The 23,745-nt window shown below is 45.7% G+C and overlaps 1 protein-coding gene across 1 annotated transcript; it reads left to right on the forward strand.

The window, feature by feature from the left end:
• The first annotated feature begins 1,323 nt into the window (after positions 1–1,323).
• RBP2 (retinol binding protein 2) lies at positions 1,324–23,322 on the forward strand. Its single transcript, XM_037827882.1, has 4 exons — positions 1,324–1,462; positions 14,266–14,444; positions 21,455–21,556; positions 23,088–23,322. The coding sequence occupies exons 1-4, from the start codon at positions 1,390–1,392 to the stop codon at positions 23,166–23,168; spliced, it is 435 nt and encodes a 144-aa protein (XP_037683810.1). The 5' UTR covers positions 1,324–1,389; the 3' UTR covers positions 23,169–23,322.
• Positions 23,323–23,745: the final 423 nt, after the last annotated feature.

A 23,745-nucleotide genomic window follows, 5' to 3' on the forward strand; every position in this document is an offset into this window, starting at 1 on the left:
CTCCACCCCGGGAAGCCAGCTGCTCAGCCTACAGCAGCTTTGGGCTGGACCTCCCTATTCATCATCTTCTGCTGCCTTCAACACATTTTCCACTGGTGGTAAATGAGTTCCCTTTATCCATGTTGGCCTTTACAATTGGGCCATTTTTCACTCTGCATCTTCCTAACTCCAGCATATTTACTGAAAAGTAGACATGGTGTTTTACATCCCCCAAACTACACACAGACTGGCCATTTAACGTTTCACAACACTAGAATATATACAGTAGAGCTCCAAAGTGTCATAATCAAAAGTGACCTCACTTTTGAGGACTCATGGCTTATCCATCTCTGCCCACACCTCCATTTTTCCAAGTATAGAGGCCTCTTCTCTGGCCACATCTCTCAGAATGGGGTTTTAGAGCAATAAACCAACCCATTTTCTGATGAACTGGTACAGCCAGTTTGGAGAACAGTCTTGAACCAAGGATCCTTGTCTAAGACCCCACCTGGTCCAGCTCACTCTTGGGAGTTTGAAGCAGATTCCCACGGACCCTCTGCCTCCCATCTGGCCTCTCCCCAGGCTCTACTTGCTTTTAGCAGATTCATGTCCTGGAACATGCTTTTCTCATGTCACCCTCCTGCTTGGAAGCCATGGGGCACTTTCCTGGAAAGCAAGGGAGAGCCAGGCTCTCAAGTCGGGATCCAGCCCAATATCCATACCTATCCTACCAGGCTGTTAAGGAAAAGGCTTTGGAACCAGCCAGGCCTAGGTCCGTATCTGGCCCTGCTGCTTACTTGTTACTAAGCATGTGATTTAACCTCTTTGAGCATTTTAGCTTGGGTGTGGTAAAATATAACACACAGAGTTTTTGTAAGGTACAGCAAGATGAAGTGTGTACACTGCCCGGCAGTGTAGAGAACAGTGTCCCCTCTCCCTGTCATTGCCACCCTGGCTGGAAGTGCTGGCTCCATGGATGACAAACTCCAGGTTTGAGGCCTGGGTGCTGGTGATTACCTCAACTTGCCTGTGCTCCATATGGGGTGGACACTGGGTATTTGTTTCCCTCGAGTGCATTCTGTGTCAGGCCAGGGGCTCTGTGGGAGTCCTGCCACATATGAGCTGCTCCATGGCCCTGCAATCGTGGAGGCCACTTGGCCACTGCAGGACTTTGTACCCAGGTTTACTGTAGTCCCGCTGAACTTTGCAGAAAAAAAGAAAAAAAAAAGGAAAGTTTCTTTGTGTTGCATTTATGACCTTTGAACCTGTTATCTTCAGAGCCATAAACCTGACCCACAAGGCTATAAAAGCAGCTCATTCCAACACGTTGTCCCGGCAGCCTGCTCCGTGACATCCCACCACACACGTGACATCCCACCACACACCCGGGCTGAACCCAAGGCCATCACCATGACGCGGGACCAGAGTGGAACCTGGGAGATGGAGTCTAATGACAACTTTGAAGGCTACATGAAGGCCCTGGGTAAGCAGGCAGGTGACCAGGGGTCGGGGGGAGGAAAGGGGACATCGGAAGGACAGGGGTCTGGTCCTTGGAGTCCAACAGACCTATATGCAAATCCTTGCTCCCACTTACTAGCCATGTAAAATCTGGCAAGTCATACACATTCTCTGAGGCTCAGATTCCTCACCTGCAAACTGGGAATAATAATAAATGAGATTATGTCTAGAATGTATTTAGCACAGAGCCTGGCACACAGAAAACATATACTGAACGGAAAGTACACAACAGAGAGAGAGAGTAAACCAAGTTTAAGAGGATAATGTAGTCACTCTCCTGTCTTGTGATCAGTTGGACCTGATATTATCCATAAATTATCCCTGCATTACCCTTTTTCAGTCTCTTAATGAGGAAGCAGAAAAAGCAAGGCTAAAAGTCTCTGAACCTAGAGAAAAGAAGGCCCATAGAAGGCTTGGACAGGCTTTAGTCATATAGAGCAAACAACCCATTGCTTATCTGACTTCTGGGCTGGGCTCAGGCCCAGGCTACTGAATAGAGCGTGTTCTGACTACAGGGTGGATCTCCTCTGGGGCTGACAGAAAACACAGAGCCCTGCCCTACGGAATGCAGGCTCTTCATGAAACCAGAGGGAGTGGCCCACAGAGAGGAGCATACAACTGTTGGGCAGCTACCGTGTGCCAGGCACTGGGCAAGGCGCTTTGGCTTCCTGTCTTATTTCATCCCTGCAGCAGCCTCCTTATCACCTTCTCCAGCTTTAAGCTCTCCATAAGGAGTTATCTCGCTGGAACTTCCCCAAGCGAAGCACGAGAAAAATGGCTTCAGGTGGGGTCAGAGGCTCAATAATTTGGATATGATGGTGGAAGGTCTCCCCAAGAATGGGAATCATGAGTTTTTCTGGGCAATTAACTTCTAGCTTGATGAACATTCCTCTCGTGTCAAGGAACAAGGAGAGCTGTGATGAGTTTCACAATTTATGGAGTGTGAGCTTTCTTCGTGTGCTTTAGATGTGTTTCCAACCCTGTATAGCTTTTTTTTCCTCCTGGATCTCAGAATTTTGCCTCAATACAGTGGTGGTGGAGAGAGTGAGAGAAGGCAAAAATCCTCCTCCCAGGGTCCCATCCCCAACCATGCTGCCCCTCTACTTCTTAATACCATGAGTGGTCAATAGAAATTAAATTCTGATTCCATATGTGGGTAAATGGTTGGGAGCATAGGGCAGAACTATAATTCTGAACAAGGTCACATAGATGAGGAAACTAAACCAGAGGGGCTAGCATAGCTGGAGCCAGAGATCAGGATTTACTATGTGACTTTGAACCAATATTTTTTTACCTTTCTGAACCTCAGAATGCATCAGCCTTGCTTGTTTCCCAGAATGATATTGGATGTAGTTGTCATGTTGCACAATTGCAAGCACTTTAACAATGGCTATTTGGGGGCTTCAGGATATCAGCAGTTGTGCTAGACTAGCTGGACTCATGGAATATAATTAGAAAGCAACTTTGGGTCATTTGATTTTTCTTGAAAACTTCACGGCTCCTCAAACATGCTTAAACGATAAAAAGTCTTTTGATGACTTTAAGGTGTAAAGTCCAGTTCAGTTTTGTCTACGGCTCTGCAGGGCAGGCCCCTCCGCCTAGGCTTAAGGGGAGAGGCAGACACTCCACCTCCATCCACCACCTTTCCCCTCCCCAGGGGACGGTGGGACACCAGGCACACCCTCAGCTCCCTCCAAGAAAAAACCTCTCCAAAAAAACAGCCTTCCTCTGCATTCTTTCACACCTACTTAGACCCTCAATGTAGGTGAGGGGCTCATGGGTCATGAATGTGGTATCTGGATCTCTCCCTTACATGAACTTCTGGAATGGTCTTTCTAATTGCCTTCAGTATCAGATACCTGTTGTGTCCCAGAGCTTCAGTCAAAACTTCCAATTCAACATCATATCACATTGATTTCCCTCTAATGAACAAACTATTTGGCCTCTTTGTACCAGGGTCTCTTCAGTGTAGAGGGTTGGGCTGACACTTTCCTGGTTAAGATGAGCACTATAGGTGGTAGTTCTGGCTAAATCCAGAATGTGGGTATGCTTGGGTGCCTCAGTTCACCCAGCTGCTAATAGCCCAAGGTGTCTCAAGGCCCAGGACCTGGCCCCTGCTAGAGCTCATGACACCCTGTGCAGATGTGCCTCAGCTGGAATCACCTTCCTGCCATTGAGACAGGACACCAGACCCCCTCTCACCTGTGTGGGGACATGGCAGGGCAGGGACTGGTGGTAATCACAGCCAGGTCTCAAGGGGCTCAGTCAGAAGCAGCCGAGGTGGGGCTGCCCCCTCAACTTAACCTGCCAGAAGCATCCCAGAAGATCTGTACTGCTTCTCCCACACCCAGGCCTCAGGGCAGGGCTTGCTTTCCCCAAAGTGAGGAGTCAGTGAAGTTTGCCTTCCTTACCCTTTTGAGTTCCGAGACCCGTGGCATTTAGAAAGAACCTGCAGGGAGAGCGCTGAGATCACTCAGTTGTGTAAATACCACGGTGTGTAACTCCATTCCCTGCCTAAGAAACATCACTTTCTTAGACCCTTTCTCTTTAATCACCAGCACTGAGGAGCTCACTTTCTCTGTCAGTTCAGTAGGGAAGGAAAGAATCCTGTGGAGAGGCTCCTCTGAGTGGCAGGCTGGTTATCACCGCTGAGTGCCTCAGTCCACACCGGCCTCCCGCCAGGACTTGGCAGTGACACATGTCCGTCACAACAACCTTTGGGCTTGCCCCAAATTATCAAAGTCATTAAGCGATCAAAGTGTGAGTGCCAAAGGTCAATGGGACCTCCTCTCCTGCCTTCTTAGACAGCTGGCATTACTTGAGGCCCTATACTCTTTCTGGGAAGTGAAGAAAGCAGCTGGAAAAGCGTTTTATCCTGAGGAATTTGCCATGTCCTGAGGTTCTCCTTTAGGTTGGAGCAAGGGATGAGAGAGCTGGAGCAATGGCCTTCATTTTAAAAGGGAAGCCTTAGGAGGGCACATGAATGAAGTCCTGGGGCTGTGAGAGAACCAAGGAGGAGAAGTTAGGGTGTGGGAGAGTCCATTAACTCTGCCAGGAGTGAGGCCAGCATGGCAAGTTGCTGGGCAGTCATTTGGCTTCTCTTACAAAGCTGGGGATGTGCCATCTGTTCCCAAGCAGCTCACAGACTGGTGAAGACAGTCAAGTCGGCTAACAACTCAACCCAAAACTTAGCGGCTTGAAACAACTATGGCCATTTAATTATTAACTCTCATAGTTGTGGGGGATGCCCAGGCTCCCCTAGGTGGTCCTTGCTTGGGCTCTCTCATTGCTTGCAGTTGGACAGTGGCTGGGGCTGGAGAGATCTCAGAGGCTTCCTCACGCAGATGTCTGGTGGGTGAGGCCGGCTGGCAGCTGAGACTTCAGCGAGGACTGTCAACCAGAACATCTATGTGCAGTCTCGCCTTGTAGCCCGGGTTTCTTCCCAGTGTGCTGGCTATATCCAATGATAGAGGAAACGGAAGCTGCGTGGCCTTTTATGATCCAGTCTCGGGAATCACACAGCATCACTTCCACTGTATTCTAGTAGTTGGGTCAGTCACAAACTCACCCACATTCAAGGAGAGGGGACACAGGTCCCACCTCTCAATGGAAGGAGTGTCAGAGCTGTATTCTAAGAATGACATGCAGGATGAGAAGTAGTGTTGCCTCCACTTAAAAATATATGATCTGCCACAGATGGGACAGTGGGTGATTCTATGCCACAGGGCTGAAAAAGCTATAGTGCAACTTTAACAACAGTAGCAAGAAGTGTGTGGGGGGTGGTGGAGGGAGCCACGGTCCAGGGTTGGCTCTATGGTATGTGCAAAGGCACAGGCCAGCAAGAGCATGGTGTGCGCAGGGAGAGCAGAAGGAGCTGACATTGCTGGAGGGTGAACTGCAAGGAAGGAGTGAAAGAGGAGAGCCTGGGAAGACAGGAGGGCAAGTGGTGTGTCACATGTGGACTTCATCTTGCAAGGAGGAACTATGCCAAGGAGAGAGACACCATCAGAAGTCTCACTCGACAGCCATGGAGTGAACAGGTTCAGAGAGACTGTCCGAGCACTGAAGGAGTTATTGCAAAGGCCCTGGGAAGATGGTGAGAGCTATGCTGAGAAGAGGGTGGGTGGGGGGCAGAGATATCTTGAGTGGGAAACAGCCTAGATTTAGTGACTGGGTGGGAAGGAGGCAGGCAGGAGTCAGCCTGGAAAATTAAAAACCATCACACAACTTTCATCAGTGAAGATGGGGATGGATGGATATTGGAAGGTGTGTGTCCTCAAATGATACAGAAAATGTTAAATTTAGCCCCTCTTTTAAGAAACCCTTATTCCACAAATCATAAATCTTTGGGAAACACCCAATGGTTCGCTTAATTCACAAAAGAAGGTGAGGGGCTCCTTCTGTAAAGACCATCTTTTTCATTTAAATTAGCAAGCACAGTTTAAATGCAGCAACCTCTGCAAAGGGTCATAGTGGATCTCCAGGCAGCTCACCGGGAAGGCAGCACCTTGGAGGCTGAAGTCAAATGGTTCCCACCTGAGCGGTCTCTACCAGGCAATATTTCCTGAAGACCTGCAATGTTCAAATTCCTGTCTGGGCTTGCCTAGGAGCTCGCAGGCCAGCATCCAAGCTGAGCAAGGGCACAAATTATTCTCATACCACCATAAGCCTTGTACTAGAACTTTATATACATTATCTCATTTAATTAGTTCCGTTTTCAACAAATGTATTGAGCACCCAGGCCATGACAGGACATGCTTTAGACATGGGTGAAATAGTAGTGAGTGAAGTGACAAGTTCCCTGCCCTCCTGGAGTTTGCATGTTAGGGAGAGACAAAAAATAAACAAATGGTTTAAGATGGTTTCAGGTAGCGAGAAGTGTTTTAAAGAAAAAAAGATAATGATGGGGTGGGGAGGGATGGGAGGTCAGGGAAGGCCACCTGAGGTGGTGACATCCGAGCCGAGGCTGGAACGCTGAGAAGTGTTGTTCCAGACACAGGGAACTGCAAGAGGAAAGGCCAGTGTGTTTGGAGGGTGGTTAAGAGGAAAGAGAGGGACGGGTGAGGGTGGAAAGGTCAGCAGAGGTCAGACCACCAGGGCCTCAATCTACCTCATTTATGTTCTTCAAGGATCACCACCACTATGGAGTGGAGAATCACAGAAGTGCAAGACTAGAAGCAGGAAGGCCCATTAAGAGGCTGCTGTGTTGTCCTGGCAAGAAAGGGTGGTGGCTTGGGCTAACGTTGTGCTGGTTGGCTAGGGAAGAGAGGACAGATTCAGCATGTATTTTGGAGATAAAGCCACAGGCTTTGCAGGTGAATTGAATATGAAGCAAGAGGAAACGGAGGAATCAAAGATGGTTCTTAGGTTTCGGCCCGAATGACTAGGAAGGTGCTGGTCCCACTGGCTGAAATGGGGAAGATGTGGGGAGGAATGAGTTCAGGCAGAAGGTGCTGGGAAAGGGGGAATGAATCAAGAATGCTGCTTTGCATATTTTGGTTTCAGATGCTCATTCCCCATCCTAGTGGAGTATTAAAATTGGCATTTTGATATAAGATCTAGAGCTCAGGGTGTAGTCAGGGAGGAAGACAGTAGGAATTCTTTCTATTTTATGGGGTGCGGAATCTAATACCCAGAGGGGTGGAAGGGCTTGCCTGGGGTCACTTGTGGCTGGGAAATGGTAGAGCTCTGACAGGAGTCCCTTCTTTCTGCTTCTGACACCCCAGCTCTTACCACAGCGCTGTTCTAGTGGGGGGATTAGGCATGGGGGGCAGGAAAGGAAGAACTTCTTTCTGAGCAAGATTTGTCAGGATGGGAATTTCCAAAGTAGGTAGGCAGGACCCCAGAAATATTGTGAGAGAGTCACTCGGAGACCCTGGGTAAAAATGAATGAATAAATGCCAGATAATCCAAGGAGGAACTAGTTTCACAAAATTTTGATTCCTGCTGGTACTCACAGACCACTTCATTTATACACCTTACTGAAGTCTTTATTTGAATCACGTGGTACTTGGTTGGACTTTCAATCAGGAAAGTGCTGAGGGGTGGAAAAAGCCCAGGTGAAGATAAATGCAGCCCTCTCCTATGGGGCTCCCTTTGTGTGCGGTAGCAGCACTGAACCCCTACCCTCAACCCGGTGGGGAGTCCTGGATTATGGGTGGGGGGCAAGATGGTGCAAGGGGAGCAAGGAGGCAACCTGGGGTCTCTAGTGTGCCTCTCCAGGGAAAGTTTTAAACACAATTGAAGATGCCCATGAGGGAGTGAGAGAAGATGATGGGCAGGGGGCCAGACTAATACCTCTGTAAATGTGTTATCTGTAAGAGGAAATGGCATGGAAAAAAGGAGAAGATTGCTCTTCCACTCTGCTTCTCACAATTGCTTAAGAGCGCTAATGATTTGAGAATGAAGGAGCTCAGGTTCGAAGCCCATGGAAGTTGCACTTTGAGTGGGTCTCGAATTTCTTATGATGAATATGTGTGCATCTCTGCTCTTTAATTTACAAAAATGCGCCTGCCCTTTTAGCCTGCAACTTTAGCTTTTTTCTTAAGCACATTATAAAGCATTTTAATGTTGGATAGCAGGCTCATATTTTAACTTTATGACTTGCATTGTTCAAAATGCAGTTATGAAAAGTATGCTTTAATAAAGTCACTTCGGTGTTGTGCTTTTTTTTCTCCTGCAGCAGTTACAAGCCATATATATTATTCAGAAATAGCTTGCCTTTGGACCCTTACCTTTGAGATAGAAATTCATTTCACCTGGCTATAAATCAGGCTTGGAGATACCTTTAATCCAGAAAAGCAGATACAACACACTTGATAATGCTGGTGTTACAATACCATATCAGGAAAATACTTTTCACTGCAAAGTACAAAGAGGAAGCGTTTTTGTGATCTGAATGCATGCATGTATTCTATAGCTGCAGTTAAATCCTTTCTTTTGATTAGAAATATCACGAATCCAACAACAGAACATTTGGCTCCCTTCCCTGGGGTGGAGCAGGGGTGACATGATTAATTGGCCTGTGCAAATGCTAAAGGGTGGCTAAGAGGCCAGGCCATTTTTCAGTCCGGAGGAGAAGTGATGCTTTCCATTTGCATAGAGCCCCTAATAAGATTCCCCAGTGCTGGGCAGAAAGATTGGCTAGGGCTGGCATTTCCAGGACAAACCAGTCCTCTCAGCATTTGGCACTTTTAGCTGTGATCTACCTTTCCAAGCAACCAGGAACAAGAAATAATTTTTGTGAGGGGTTTCTTAGTTGTGAATGACAAACAGAATGTATTTGTGGAGAAACCATTGGCAGCTCTCTCCCAGCTGGGTGATGCCAAATCCATCACTTTACTTCTCTGGGGCTTGATTTCCACATCCATAGAGTGAAAATACACTTGCTCTTTGAGGGGCACGTCAGATATAATCTCTCTGTGGTTTCCAAACCTTCCTTAGCAGTTTTGCCTGGTGCCCTCCCCTTCCTAACTATGCTTCAAGCAACAATGTCTAGCACAGTGGGGCTTCAGCACTGAGGGTTTAGCAGGACCTCGAGTTGTTTCCACCCAGCAGCCAAACTACAGAGTAAGGAAGCAGTCCATACAGGGACATGTTGCACCGGCCAGATAAAATGCCCACGTGACGGATCGAGGCTATGAGAATGAGGGAGTAGGTCAGCTGCCATTCTGGCTGCTCCTTCAGACTCCCTGTCCCCTTAGACTGCATGGAGTGGCAGATGGCTGTGGAGATGCAAAATATAACCTAAGCATTCCACTCTGCACTGAAAGCCAACCTGATCAGTTTGTCCCAAACAGGTAAGGCCAAGGGGTGGAGGACAATGTGCATTGAATACTGACCAGGTCCTTGGAACTGGGTAAATCATTCTACGATCATTCTCACTGAATCTTCACCATGAAGAACCATTGGAGGCAAGCAATCTTTGTCCCTTTTTACCGTGAGAAAACTGTGACTTTTTTGCAATCACATAGCTGAGAAATCAGGGACAGAATTTGTTCCCAGATCTGCCCCTCACCCTCATTCTTTCATTCCAGTGGTTCTAAACCTCAGTGTGCACAGAATCACCTGGAAGGCTTATAAAAATGAGGAGGACCCATCCCCCAGAATTTCTGACTCTGTAGGTCTGTGTAGGCCACAGAATTTGCATTCTGACAGGTTCCCAGATGCTGCTCATGCTGTTGGTCCAGGAACCCCCCTTTGAGAACCACTTCTCCAGACCATGCTGCTTCCAACAACCATCTCATAAATATTTCTTGAGCACCTGCTGTGTGCCCAGCCCTGTGCCTGGTGCCATGGGAGGCACAAAGCAAGGAAACAGCATTGTCCTTGTCCTCATAGAGGTGAGACTTTGGAGGAAAGAACAATCAAGACTGTGAAAAATTCAGAGGAAAATACCAGGTCATGTCTCCTGGAGGGTAAAACTGTGTCGTCTGAACAGCAGGTGAGGAAGCAGGCAGGAAAAAGCAGAAGAATCTGGAAGGGGCAAGGCTGGGGCTGGACCTTATGAAATTTGGAGAGCTGGGTGGATAGAGGCAGGGCTACAGGGAGCAAAATTATAAGGAGTATCAGGGAAACATGAAAAAGGACTCTGAGGCAACTGGCCTGGGAGATCGGGGGTATAATAATGATGATTATAGTGATGGCAGCTACCACTTATGGAGCAATTGCCACAAGTCTCCAGCTATTGGGCAAAACTCCTCACAAACACTATCAAATTTAATCCTCAAACCTGATATGGTTAATAATAGATCTACTTATGGCCACTGCTTTCTGCTGCTTCTTGATCCGGACCTGAGTGTCCAGGGTTAGGACCAAAGTTAGACACACACACATCACTGGACTCATTAGTCTGTGTTTCTGGGATAGAAAGACTGAAATACTATGAGTTGGAATGTGACATATTAGCATCTTCCTAGCTCCTCTGCCTGTCACAATCATGTGTTTTTACTGACTCAGAATATGGAAGACATTCCTTTGTGGCTCTTAGTAATTTTAAGGAAGGATCAAGTTTTAAGTCAGAAATAATTGACCGCATGGTCCTGTCTAGTCTTTTCCTTTCAAAACCAGCCAGCAATTGCCTTAAGGGGAGAAAAATTTAAAAGGAAACTGTCTACGACTGCTGGTCGAGGAGACTGAGCTAAATGCCTCAGAGGAGGTTTTGTCAACCCTTTCCTTACTGGGTTTTGTGGAACTTGTAGCCAGCTGGATGTCCTACCACAGAGGGGTTCTAGGGCCACATAATATTTGGAAAGGCTGGATCCTACATCCCTTTCTTGGCACTACAGAGCATCTTGCCATTACTAAAGGCTCCATGAAGCTCTTCAATGCAGAAACCACCTTCTCTTGGTTTTAATTCCACATTTCCCAAACTTAGTTGATCACAGCCTATTTTTATGACCACCAAAAAGCCTGTGGAGCTCAAATCCCATGGCAAACAAAATGGGGAATGTGGGTTCTGGGAATGCTGGCGGAGTAGCCTAGAAGTGTTCACAGCACAAAGGGAAGCAGAATGAGCATGTATTTTGTCCCCCTCCCATGGCCTGCAGGCTGTGTGGCTTGGACATGCTTAGATACAATTCCATAAACCACGAGGTGAAGCTAAATAAGCTGTCAGAGTATATAAAGGGGTTAGAGGGTGACCAACTCTGACTTATTATGGTGCCCTGGGCCTGGAAAGCAATTGCTGTTTGATGGGGACAGTACACAAGAGCCCTGGAAAATATAAACTGCCCCAGACAGGGAGGACTCATCCAGCTGGATCCAGAAGTCACTGTGGCTCCAGAAGAAATGTTTGGAAGAAGAAAAAGTTACCAGTATCCAAGACAGTCACAGAAAGTGCACAAACTGGGGTAGTCTGACTTCTGGCAAGATGAGCCAGCCCAGAGCCTGTGGAGTACAGTGTTCTCACCGGGTTCAAACACCACCGCTACTACTCCTTCACTATATGATCCAGGTCAAGTGACACAACTCCTCTAAACCAGTTTCCTCATGGGCAAAATGGAGATACTATAATATCTATCTCATGGGTTTGTTGGGAGAATGGAGTGAGCCAGTGGGAAGTTTCCCAAGGGAGTTTCCACCGTGGGACACCATTTATGGTTAGTTCTCAAGAACCATCTTAATTTCCACTCCATATGATCAAGGGCCCACAAAGAGTGACCCCCAGATTTACCTTACCTAAAACTCAGCTCACTATGTACTCCATAAAATGAGTCCAATCTTTGTCTTCCTGGGCTCTCATCTTGGTCACCCTAGTTCAAAACCACTGTCTTCTCCTCCCAACTCATTCCCTCCACACATCCAGCCCATTATGAAACCCTTGTGATTGCTTCTTCAACTATATATGCTTAGATAAGTCACTCAACCTCTCTGGGCCTCCATTTCTTCACCTATAAGATGCGGGATAGGTGCTTAAAGGGTGGCTTTCAAGTTCTTTAAATCATGGGACTCTTTCAGTAATCAGCCTCTGATGAGGAAGTACAACATTTAAAATCATTAGGACCAACCATCCCTAGTTTCTGTATTTGAGTAGGGAGAAGAAATCTGTAATTTTACATCTTCCCAGGTGATATTGATGGGCAGCCAGCTTTGGAACTCATTGGTGAACTCCTACACATGGCGGGTGCTCAACAAATAATAGGGAACAATAGGCAAGCAAGACATTCTCATTCATGCACCAGCTGATGCCAACATTAACCTTCTCTTTTCAACTTAGGATACAGGTGTGTAATCCCTTTGCCTCCTGGGCTGACTAATGTTGCTTAAAACTATTCCCTTATGCTCAAAGCTGACTTTATACAATGTAGGGTCCAAAGGACTAGCCAGGACCCTTCCCCATTCACAAGTGATTCTGTTGTGATTTCCCAGCTGTGGTCAAACTGCTAGCCCAAAATGAGGTTCAGTCAGTTCAGGTCTCTTCTTGGTCCTCTGGGAGAAGGAGAATTATGATGACTGTCTTAATTTCCCAGATGCTGACACAAATACCTTATCACAGTTTGGCTTAAACATCTGCAATTTATTGGCTCAAGGGTTTGAGGCTAGAAGTCCAAAATCAAGGCATCAGCAAAGTGATGCTTTATCCCCAAAGACTGTGGCATTTCGGGCTGACTGCCAGTGATCCTTGGGTCCTTGACCTTTGCATCACATGATAATGTACATGGGGACATCCTCTCCTTTCTCTTCCAGGTTCTGTTGACTTCCAGCTTCCTGCTTTTGCCGTAGCTTTCTCTCTGTGGCCTTCTCTAAAAATAACCTCATTAAAAGGTCCTGTGTACAATGGGTTCACACCCACAGGACCAAGGGTTCGGACCTGGACATGCCTTTTGTGGGGCACAAGATTCAGTCCCCAATAGTGACCAAAGAGGGGTTCAGAAGGAAATGGGGAGAGAGGATGAAGAACATGACACTCCACTCTCATGGATAAGGGCAGCAGTGGTGTTAGCCTCCAAATTGACAGGAACTCCCTGAACTATTGATGCCCACTGGTTGCACACATGGACACAATAGTATTTACCCGCATATACATCAGAAAGGACACAGCCTGCGGTGTAGTCACCTGCCATAGAGATGGTAATGAAATTTACTCTTGAGAACATTATTATCCCTTGGATTATAATAGAATCAATCTCAGTGTTTGAAAACAAATGGCCCTTCTCAGTGGATTTTCTGAAGAAAATTTAAAGATTCAAATTGGTATTCAAGGGTATCTGGAGAATTTTCACAGGCATAAAGGGGGTCAAATATGATTTGACTTAAGACCAAGAGCTTGATGCTGTTTATAGCTACAGAATTATCTTCTGTTTCTAGATTTATTCCATAGGTAAGGACTTTTGGCTTGGGTGACATTGTATGCACAGCCAGATGTTAGCAAGTAGCTTCTTGTTATAAAATACAAAGTTTAGGAAATTAAACACTCCTGTTGAAGGGCACATTCCCTCTTACTTACCAGTAGTCTCTAACAAATAAATGAAATTTGCTTTAAAATATCAAGGCAAAGAAAAGATGTAGATAGAATAAATGTGGCAAAATCTTGATTCTTGTTGAATCTGGGTGATGGGCACGTGGGGTTCATTGTACTCTTCTCTCTGCTTTGTTCTGTTCGAAATTTTTCATAATAAAAACATAAACAATTGTTAATCTTTCCATTAAAAGCGATAAAAGAAATCACTGAATGCATGTTTATTAAGTGCCTGGAATATGCTTAAAACTATACTGGGGTCTCATAACTGAGACAGAACAGCTTGGCTCAGTAAGCCTCCAATGTGCTTTTAAATGAAAATTGTAGTTTTCCTTCCCTGCTGCAGACATTAACAAAAGTTTCACCTTTATTCATGATTTAGACTGGTGGTTTTCAAATTCTTTTTTCTTTTAAGCCATGAAATCTTTTGTTAAGCAAACTCTTAGGAGGAAGTCCAGTATGTCGAATAGACAGAATAGAGCTGTGGTGGTAGAGAGGGGTGTGTGTGTGTGTGTGTGTGTGAGCACACGTATGTGTGTTGGGGAGTTGCAACTCCAGCATGAGCCCTGCCTGCTACCTCCCCTGCCACTGGGACCCCTGAGGAGATACTCAGAGACTCCTGGGTTTCCAGGCAATTGGCAGAGACGTCCAAACTGGCCACGTGAAAGATAGTTCTTGATTCCCACTTAAGCAAAGAAGTGTGGCTTGTTTGTGATCTGTGCCCCTGCTCCTGAATGTCTGGCCTCCTTAAAGAAATGAATGAGGCCAGCTGAGCACATCATAACCTCCACCACTCCCTTTGCCAACAGATATTGATTTTGCCACTCGCAAGATCGCGGTACACCTGAAGCAGACGAAGATCATTGATCAAGATGGTGATAACTTCAAGACGAAAACCAACAGCACGTTCCGCAACTACAACGTGGATTTCACTGTTGGAGTGGAGTTTGACGAGTACACAAAGGGCCTGGACAACCGGCATGTTAAGGTACAGGCCTAGGCTGCCATTTTTCACTCACACACTTTTTGTGCTGGGGCTAGCTATGTGGCTTCAGGGGAGGGTGACCAAAAAGGACTTGATGTTGGCGAAAGGCAATTATTAAACGTTTAGTAGGAAGAGGCAGGCTGGATTCTGCACTAAGTTTCTGAGCAAAGGAGAGATTAAAGGATCGTGACACCTCCAGGATTTAGGGCAGGGGCCCAACTCATATGGGCCAGGCAGGTAAAGTGAAAAAGGGCAAGGGCAGTGATGGCAACTGAGCATAGAATAACTTCCTTTAAAGGGGCAGCACTGCTCAGTTCCAGCCAAGCAATGCCATGGAGGACTGAGGGCCTCATATGGCCAGATTTATTTTTTCTTTTTAAGAGAATTTGAGAATTCACGTACTTTCATCTGACATATCTCAATTTTTTAAGTACTATGCAAACCAAACAGAAAAGTCAGTAGACTAAATAAAGTCAGGGTTTATCCAGATCTAACAGCCTGGAGAACTCACTGGCAAGTTTTATGGCTTCTATCCTAACATAACCTTTAACTCTCAAGACATCATCTGGAAAATCCCCTATGCGTCACAAGGCTACACTTTTAATTACTTGAACCACTGGGATATAGGTAGGACTCTGAAAGAAGGAGAAAACAGCTCTGAGTGGAGAGGGGACAGGTATTATCTCAAAGCCCAAAAACTTGAGTCTGCAGAAGACACAGGGCCTCAACCAGAGGAGCAGTCTGTAAACCAGGCAAAGGATGGCAAACAGCAAGGAGAAGTGGGGGGTGGGGGTGGGGTTGCTGCAGGTGCCTCTTCCCCTCTAGGGCCTGGAGGGCATCACTGAGTGATGTCACATCCAGTGACTGATCCTCACGGGGCACACTCACTCTCAGGGCACCTTTCTTTGATCTTCCAAATCAAATTATAACTGATCTGTCCCCACCAACCAGGATTATGAAGACATCCAATCTCCATCATATTTAAGGATTCCCCCACCCCAAACTTGGCATCATTCAAGGACTTCAGGTATGACACAGTCCAGGAAACTTGGAAGCATTTCTGGTTTGTCATTTATCATGGTTGTCATTGACTGCTCACTGTCCATGCCCATGTAATTTAGATGAGGATGGACAGCTTGAATAGCAGCCAGTCCTTCGGTGCCAAACCCAGCCATGAGGACCCCTGCCCTGGCTCCCAAGATAAGGGAGGAAGGGGCTAAGTATTCCATCCCTAGGTGTCCATGCTAGCATCCCATCATCCCCTTGGGACCTCCCAAGGAAGCAAGTGCAGGTTCTACTCAAAGACCTTCCCCCCTCCCCTTCCCCCTTTCCCGTGAGCCCCATTCTTCCCAGACCACCACTCTCAGACTCTCATCCAGTGCGCCCAGGAGCTCTTTCAAAGCCAGAAGGCTGGACTGTCCCCAAAGCATGGGACAGGAGCTCTGGCTACTCTCCTGGAATGGGGAGGAAAAGCTGTTACTTCCTTTTGTGATGACTCCAAAGCTCAGAGGGCAGGACACATTTTATTTCTCAATCAAGTTGTCCTGAAACACTGATAATCTTAACCATCAAGTCAGTGATGAATTATATTTAGTGTTCCTTGCTAAGGAAAAGTGGAAATTCTCCCATCAGAGCAGTTTTGGCATAAGAGCATAAGCTTCCAAGCCCTGGCTCATCCCCTTGTAGAATCCCTCGCGGAAGGTGTGATGGATCAGCGAGGCTTTTCTGAACTGTGTGGCTGAAAGGCCAATTCCTCAGACACCAGAAGTGATAGGAAAAATTTGTCTCACAATTTTTGCATCACTCTACTGTACTAACCTAATGGGTTCAAATGATTCATTTTCCCCTCACCTTTCAGTTTGAAGTGTGGGTTCTTGAAAAGAAGCCCTCTCTGGCTTATCCTTTTAAGACTTTGATGGTATAGAACTCACTTTTCCTAAAAGAAATCATGTCCTTCCAACCCTTCCTGACCTTTAAAGGATTCCATCCTCTGCCTCTTCTACTTTCCACCTCCTCCCACCCACTCTGAGTCCTGAACTCTGTCTGGGATCAGCTGTTAGCTTTGCAGGGAAACAAAATCCCCCTCACCCACATCTTGTTTCTGCCTTGCCTGCAGCAAAAAACTAGCGCCAATAAGCACACACACACACACACACACACACACACACACAGACACACACACACACAGACACACACACACACACACTCAGTACTGGCAGGGACTGAGAAGTACCCAAAACAGTTTGCACAGGCTCCAGCAAAGGGCTGATTCTCAGGAGAATCACAGCACAAAGAGCAGTGCCCTGGGGACCACTACATTCTCGAATTGACTGGAACCCTTCAGCTGGAAGGACATGTCTCCCTAATTGATTTCTGTTGCCCACACTTGGTGCCCCGCCTGAGCACACATACAAGCCGAGTGCCTGTGCGAGTGTGTGTGCGTGTGTGCTCCTGTTCTCCAGGGAGCTACTTCTCAACCCCTCTGAAAATCCCCCCCTTCAGCAGTTAGGAGGAGAGGTAGGTGTGGGATAGGGGTGCAGCAGAGTGCACCCCTTTGTTCTGCACAGAGCAAAGCAAGGAAACCCCACTGTGAATGATGGAGTCAATGCTTCTCTGAGGGGCCTGGAGACCCCCTTCCTCCTTTCTGCTGGTCATAGAGATCCCTAACTCCCACCCCTGATATGTTCCTAAAAGCTTCTTTCAAAAATATACAGGCCACCCCCAAATAAAGTGAAATTAGAAAGTCGTTGATATCTATGCATTGGAATATCATGCAGCCATAAAAAGGAATGCAGTACTGACACAGGCTACCGCTGGATGAACCTTGAGAACAGTATTCTCAGCAGGAGAGTTCAGACACAAAAGGCCACATATTGTGTGATGTATAAGAAATGTCCAGACTAGACAAATCTATAAAGACAGAAAATAATTCAGTGGTTGCCAGGGGCTAAAGGAGAGAGGGATCAGGAATAACTTTAAAAGGGTACAGTGGGATGCATTTTCAAATGGGGATTTGAAAAATATTCTGGAATTTAAGAATGGTGTTGGTTGCACACCCTTGTGATTATACTGAAAACTACTGGAATGTAACTTTAAAAGGGTGATTTTTATGGTATGTGAATTATCTCTCAGTAAAAATATTAATAATAATAAGTAATTGAAATGGGGCAGACAGTAAAGGCGGGAACAAGCAGATATAGATGATGGCAGTTAGAGACAAAAATGCAGTTGTGATGTCCTGAGATGTGAGAGCAGAGAGCAGGCGGGGAGAGCTGCCTGGAGAAGGAGCAGCACAGCTGAGATTTCCAGGGGAAAAGGGGGGGAGCTGCAGGCCATGGAATATCTCTCTGCTGGGGATAGTTTATGCACGTTAACAATCAACAATGTTCTTCAGTGGTCTTAAATTAAAGGGCTGTTATTTACCTTAAAAAAAATCAACTTCTTATTGGGAACAATTCCAAATTTACAGAAAAGTTGCAAGAATATAACAAGCTTTGTATACCCTTTCCCCACAGTTAATGATTGTTCACATTTTGCTCCATTTGCTCTATCATTTGCACATGCTCTCTCACTAATATATATGTGTGTATATATTTCTGAACAATTTGGTGCTTTATTCTTAAATAATTCTGTGTTTCCTAAGAATTAGGATACTCTCTCATATAACTGCAATGTAACTATCAACTTTTCTAAATTTAACATTGATATAATATTTGTATCTAATTTACCATAAAGCAAACAGCTGCTTTTAATGTTGATGACGTTGGACACTGTGACTGGAAGGATACAGTTTCTGGTGTCCCTTAAATCGCAGCATGAGCACCACCTCCTTCTTTAACTGTTTATCCATCCCTGGAACACTCTCCTTTATCCCTCAGCTCAGAAGCAATGGCTTTCCCTGCCAGCATCCATCTCGTCAACCTCAGGATCTTTTAAGGCAACTGAGCCTCTTTAAAGCCCCCTCTGATACAGGCGTGAAGGGCACCAACCAAAAGCAAACTGAATTGTGGAATTTTAGTTTGTTTAGTCACTCTCTTCTCTCTGCTTCTCACTGTCTGCTCTAAGTAGGAGTAAAGCTATAATATTGTAGATGTCATCATGATTGATAACCAACTTACTTTGGGGTCAGAATAACTTTTAATCTTGCTACTCAATATGGATTATTAAAATAAAATATGAGGACAGGCCCCTGTGCACTAACATTTTTATTCTTCCTTCCTTCCACAAAATTTGCTAAGCCCCTATTACACTCCAGGCCTGTGTCAGGAGCTAGAGATAGACCCCCTTTCCTGCCCTCCGAGATCTCACAGCCCCATGAGGAAGACAGACAAGCAGATGGACAATTACCATCCGGTATTGAAATAGATGGACATGTGTGCACTCTGTTGGTACCATAGAAACTAAGACATAGCATCTTCCTGGGTGGGTCATTGTCAATAACTTCATCATTGAAGAATACACTCGCTTATTTATTCTTACCTCAAGACTGTGTTTCCACCAAATCACTCCATCACAGTTTTATTCAACAGCTCCTCAGTGTCAGTGGCTGAGCCGAGTCTGGGCAGGCAGAAATGGGCAGCTGATGTGGCCTCTTCTTTCATGGAGCACGTGGTCTACGAGGGGAGACATATTGATTCATTTGGTGTGTGTCGATGCTGCGTAAGCCAATGTGAGGGTAGGAGGACCAGAAGCCACAGTCCTTGCCTTCCAAGTGTTTTCATCTATTTGGTAGGGAACTCAGAGTCCAAGGCCAAGGACAGGCAACAGCAAATGAGAGTTTCAGACAAAATCTCCCTGCCAGAAGAGTGAGGAGAATACCCTATAAACTGAGCCTCGACAAAGCATTCAAAGATACGAGACTACAGATGGCCCTGAAGGAGGGGGAGACTTATTTTCTTTAGGAAACATGTAGAATTTTATTTTTAAATTCATTTTAAATTCATTTGGGAGTAGTAAGTAATACATGCAAATGGTTCCCAAAAAATTAATAGCAAAAAGTTTCCCTCTCAACCTAGTCCTCCACCACTCAGTTCCCGCCCCAGAGACAATGACTGTGAAGGGTTTTTTGTTTGTTTTGTTTTGTTTTATCTCCTTGCAGAGAGACTCTGATGCATACAAACATACGTGTGCACATGCCCCTCTCCCCTTATGTGCATGGCTCCGCTCCTTGCTTTTTTAGCTCAAACATTACAATATGAAGGCTACTCTTCTCCACAGGTATAGAACTGCCTTCTTCTTTCAATGGCTGCATAGCAAGGATGAACCACACCATATTTAACCAGCCGCCCACTGACAGAATTTATGAGGCTTCCAGTCCTTTACTAGTAACAAACTATGCTGTGGTGCATTGGGGAGTAAAATGAGGAAGAATAAAATTGTACATAAAATAGATAATATGGTCAAGGTCAAATATTATTTTAGAACCAGGTAGACTTAACAATCTGTAGAAAACAGACTTGTACCTAAAAAAAAAAAAAGAAAAAGAAAAAAAAAAAAACAAAGATCTGAAAGTACAAGAACAGTGGGAAAAAAAAAAAAAAAAAAACAGGTCAGTGTATCACCAACTGGGTTTACAAGATACAGAAGAAAGTAAATGTCTTGTCCTCAACATAATATTGTTCATAGAAGTGTAATATGGTTTGTACACACATACTTGGAAGAAAACCAGCTAACATCAGGGTCACCTGATGTTTTTGACACAAAACCATTCCCTGAATGCAAATGGCATAATCATCTCAGGAGGTGGATCTGCAAGCCTAATTTGGGCACAGAGGTGGGGAGCTCTGTAGGACCACCTAGAGGGTAGCATGAATTGCTCCAAGGCAGGTCCTAGGAGGGGTAAAAGAGGGAATCCAAAGGAGGAGTTGGGGGCTGTATAATTTGCAAATATGTGCACATGGGTTTGTGTACTCTTAGGGTTCCCCAGGCTGTGGTTTCTCCAACCTGCCGGGTAAACTCAGCCTGGCTGTATACCATGAGCCCTGCATCTCCGCCGCCTCCCCACTGCTACTAACCAATTGGCATCACTGCCTGGAGGAAACCCAGGGCTGGGAGGAGGCCCACCTTCCAGGGGCTGGGTGAGAAGGCTGGGACCAAAGCCACCAGAACAGCCTCCTGCTTGGCTAGGCGGCTTCCCTGCCTTTGTCGTCGCCCTGCACCAGGCAGACCTCACAAGCATCCTGGAGGATAAGTTCCCCACCATCAAATTTCTAGGTCGAGTATATGCAATTTTATGTTTTGATAAGGAACATAAAATTGTCCTCCCCAAAGATTTATAAGAATTCATGCTCCCACCAGCCATGAATGAGAGTGCTTGTGTTTCCACACCTTCTCCAGCTCAGTGTATTATCAAATTCCTTGATCTTTGACCATATGATAAATTGATCTGAAAAAGTCTTAATTTGCATTTCTCTTATTATGAGTGAGGTTGAATATCTTTTCTCATGTTTAAAAGCCATATGCTAGGGTTTTGTTTGTTTGTGTGTATTGTTGTGTGTGTGTTTTTTTCCTGTAAGCCATTGGTTCATGTCCTTTGTTGATTTTCCTATTAGGTTGAAAATCTTTTTCTTATTGATTTACAGGAGCCCTTTATATAGAAATAAATCAGGTCTTTGCCCAATATATGTTACAACTATTTTTCCAGGTTCAATTATCTATTAACTTTGTATATTTTCCCCTTCCAGAAATTTTACTTTGTTTGTAATCAAATTTATCACCTTGAACCCCATTGATTTGATGATAAAATGGAGGAGTAGAATTCTTCAAAAGAGAACAAAATTTAAGGATTCTTCACTTAGGAGACAAGGCATCACAATAAGCTGGTTTGACTGGAATAGAGGATGTGTATGGAAAATTAGATTGGAAAGACCCTGGCTTGACCCAGGCTGGCCCAGGGCTCAGCCCTGTGGACAAGCAGAGCTGGGGAAGGGCTTCAGGAATTGCAGCTTCAGGTTCAAGTTCGTTCAGTACCTCCTGACCATACATTTGATTTGCCCGGGAATCTGCCGTTGCAGTCGCTGGTGACCTGGGAAGGCAATGTCCTCGTGTGCGTGCAGAAGGGGGAAAAGGAGAACCGTGGCTGGAAATCGTGGGTTGAGGGGGACAAGCTGCACTTGGTAAGTCCTGGGGTCCGCTCAGCTCCAATCCACAGTGCAGAAACAAACTACCATGCTCACCTAGCCTTTCATTTGACAAGAAAAATGTTCCTGCTTTCTTCCCCTGAGCTGCAAGCCAAATGTATGTGGTCATATAGTCAGAAAGCCATTCCCATCTGACTCAGGGGACTGGAGGAAGAAATCTATATGGCTGTTTCTGTGAACGGATGCAATTAAAAAGAAAGTTCAAAATGCTGAGTTAGGAAGCTGAGATCCAAGAAGAAATGCAGGGAACCTATTGAAGACCAGCTGGGAAGAAATGTGAGCCCAGAAGAAATGTGAGGAGGGTGGGAACGGGCCTCCTCACTATTCTGGGAGCCTGGAAGAGAGAGGGGGAGAGGGGTGGGGAGAGGGCAGTGGAGCCTGGGAACTGCCTATAAGCCACAGACATTGACCTCCCATCATAAGGTAGGTCCACATGACTCCCAAATATTTTAGGTTAATTTGGTAGTAGAATAGAGCAGTAGGAACAATTGCTGATATCCTTTAGTAAATTATATCTGGCTAGACAGCTTAATTTTTCATTCTTCAATCTTCAAGTCACCATTTTGGATCCAGCCTTTAAGTAGTGAAAAATTGTTCACTCCTTCATGCATCCAGTCACTCATCCATTAAATGAATGGCTCATTCAATGAATGGCTCTTCATTCATTCATTCACCCACCTATGGAGTCTGGCCGGTACCTGGCTCCAAAGTTAGTATTCAGGTCACCACGTGCCCTTCAGAGCCAGCCTTGCTTCACCTGAGATCCTTGTTTTCAGAGGCAACGTCACTGGTGATAAATGTCAGACATTCACCACGCTCTCCATTGAAGGTTTTCCCTACTTCCTCTACTTTGGAGGATGGATATTTTTTAAATTGTAGTACAATCCCCAAGGGTCCCAGTGGGCAAGACAATGGACTTGTCATCAACTGCAATGATGGTGGTGGTTGCCCCCACACTCATATTTTTCTCTCCTCCTTTAAAGGGTCAGTGAGATGCACATACACCTGATGGTCCCCAAATGGGGTGAAAAGCAGCAGTATGTGTGCACACAGGCAGGCCTGGGGAGCCCTTCTGCTGCTCATAACCCATCTTTGCTGTGTAACCTCTAAACAATGTTCTAATCACCAGAGGCCAGAAGCCCACAAGGTGGAGGCTTCCAAACACATCTCCCCACTAGATCCTTCCCTTCTTTGTGGCCTTGCTGCCTTTTATAAATAAGAGAATGTTGCTTTAATTGGGAGTAAGAGAAATCCTGCCCAAGAGGATAATTTCTTTGCATTTTTCATTTTTATAGTTGTTCAAGCTCAATTCAAGTGTCAAAATCAAATCACTGCTGCCTGCAGGGCGTGCCAGCTGATTGCATCTGTGAAGTGCACTTTGCCCAGGATGACTAAGTGCCCTCATTAACCCCGCTTCCCCTGCACCCCAGAAAGCAAGAGGGGCCGGGGTCTGGGCAGAAGGAAGGCCTCGCTCGTTATCCACTCACCCACTTTCTTGACCTTGCAGGAACTGACCTGTGGTGACCAGGTGTGTCGTCAAGTGTTCAAAAAAGAAGTGATGGACACACAGGATGCCTGTCTGGCTTGAGACTCCCCACTGCCCATCTGGTTCTCTATTGGTTTTGGGAAGAAGCCAAGGGGACCCTCCAAATGCTGACAGAGCCCCATGAAGGCATCTGGACAGATTTTTAACAGAATGAGTGTGTAACAATGGCAGACATAATTCTTCTTTTATTTAAAATCTGGCATTAAATGAAAAAAAACAAAAACAAAACACAACTCATTCCTACCCTTTGAAGCCCTTTATTTCTATCTTCCTTTATTTCTAGACCTGAATGTCCATTTTATCCATAGGTGGAAGAGGTGACCACTTCTATGGTGGCTTTTTGCGTGGCTTTTTTGTTTGTTTGGTTGGTTGGTTTTTTGTTTGTTTGGCAATCTGTTTTACCTAGAAACATTCTCTGGCCAACTCAGCACCCCCACTGATTCTTGCACACCCCCTATTTGAGATTCATTCCTGTGGGTAACACATCTATTTCTCCAAGATTCTCTTTTAAGATGCATATGTCTTCCAGTTGACACCTTGCCCTGAGTGGCCTGGCAGAGCTACCCCTAAAGGCCTCTGGTGGGTCTGCGGGACCAGCTGCCCTTGGCCCAGATCGGCC

This window comes from Choloepus didactylus, chromosome 1 (assembly GCF_015220235.1).
Source record: "Choloepus didactylus isolate mChoDid1 chromosome 1, mChoDid1.pri, whole genome shotgun sequence".
NCBI lineage: Eukaryota > Metazoa > Chordata > Mammalia > Pilosa > Megalonychidae > Choloepus > Choloepus didactylus.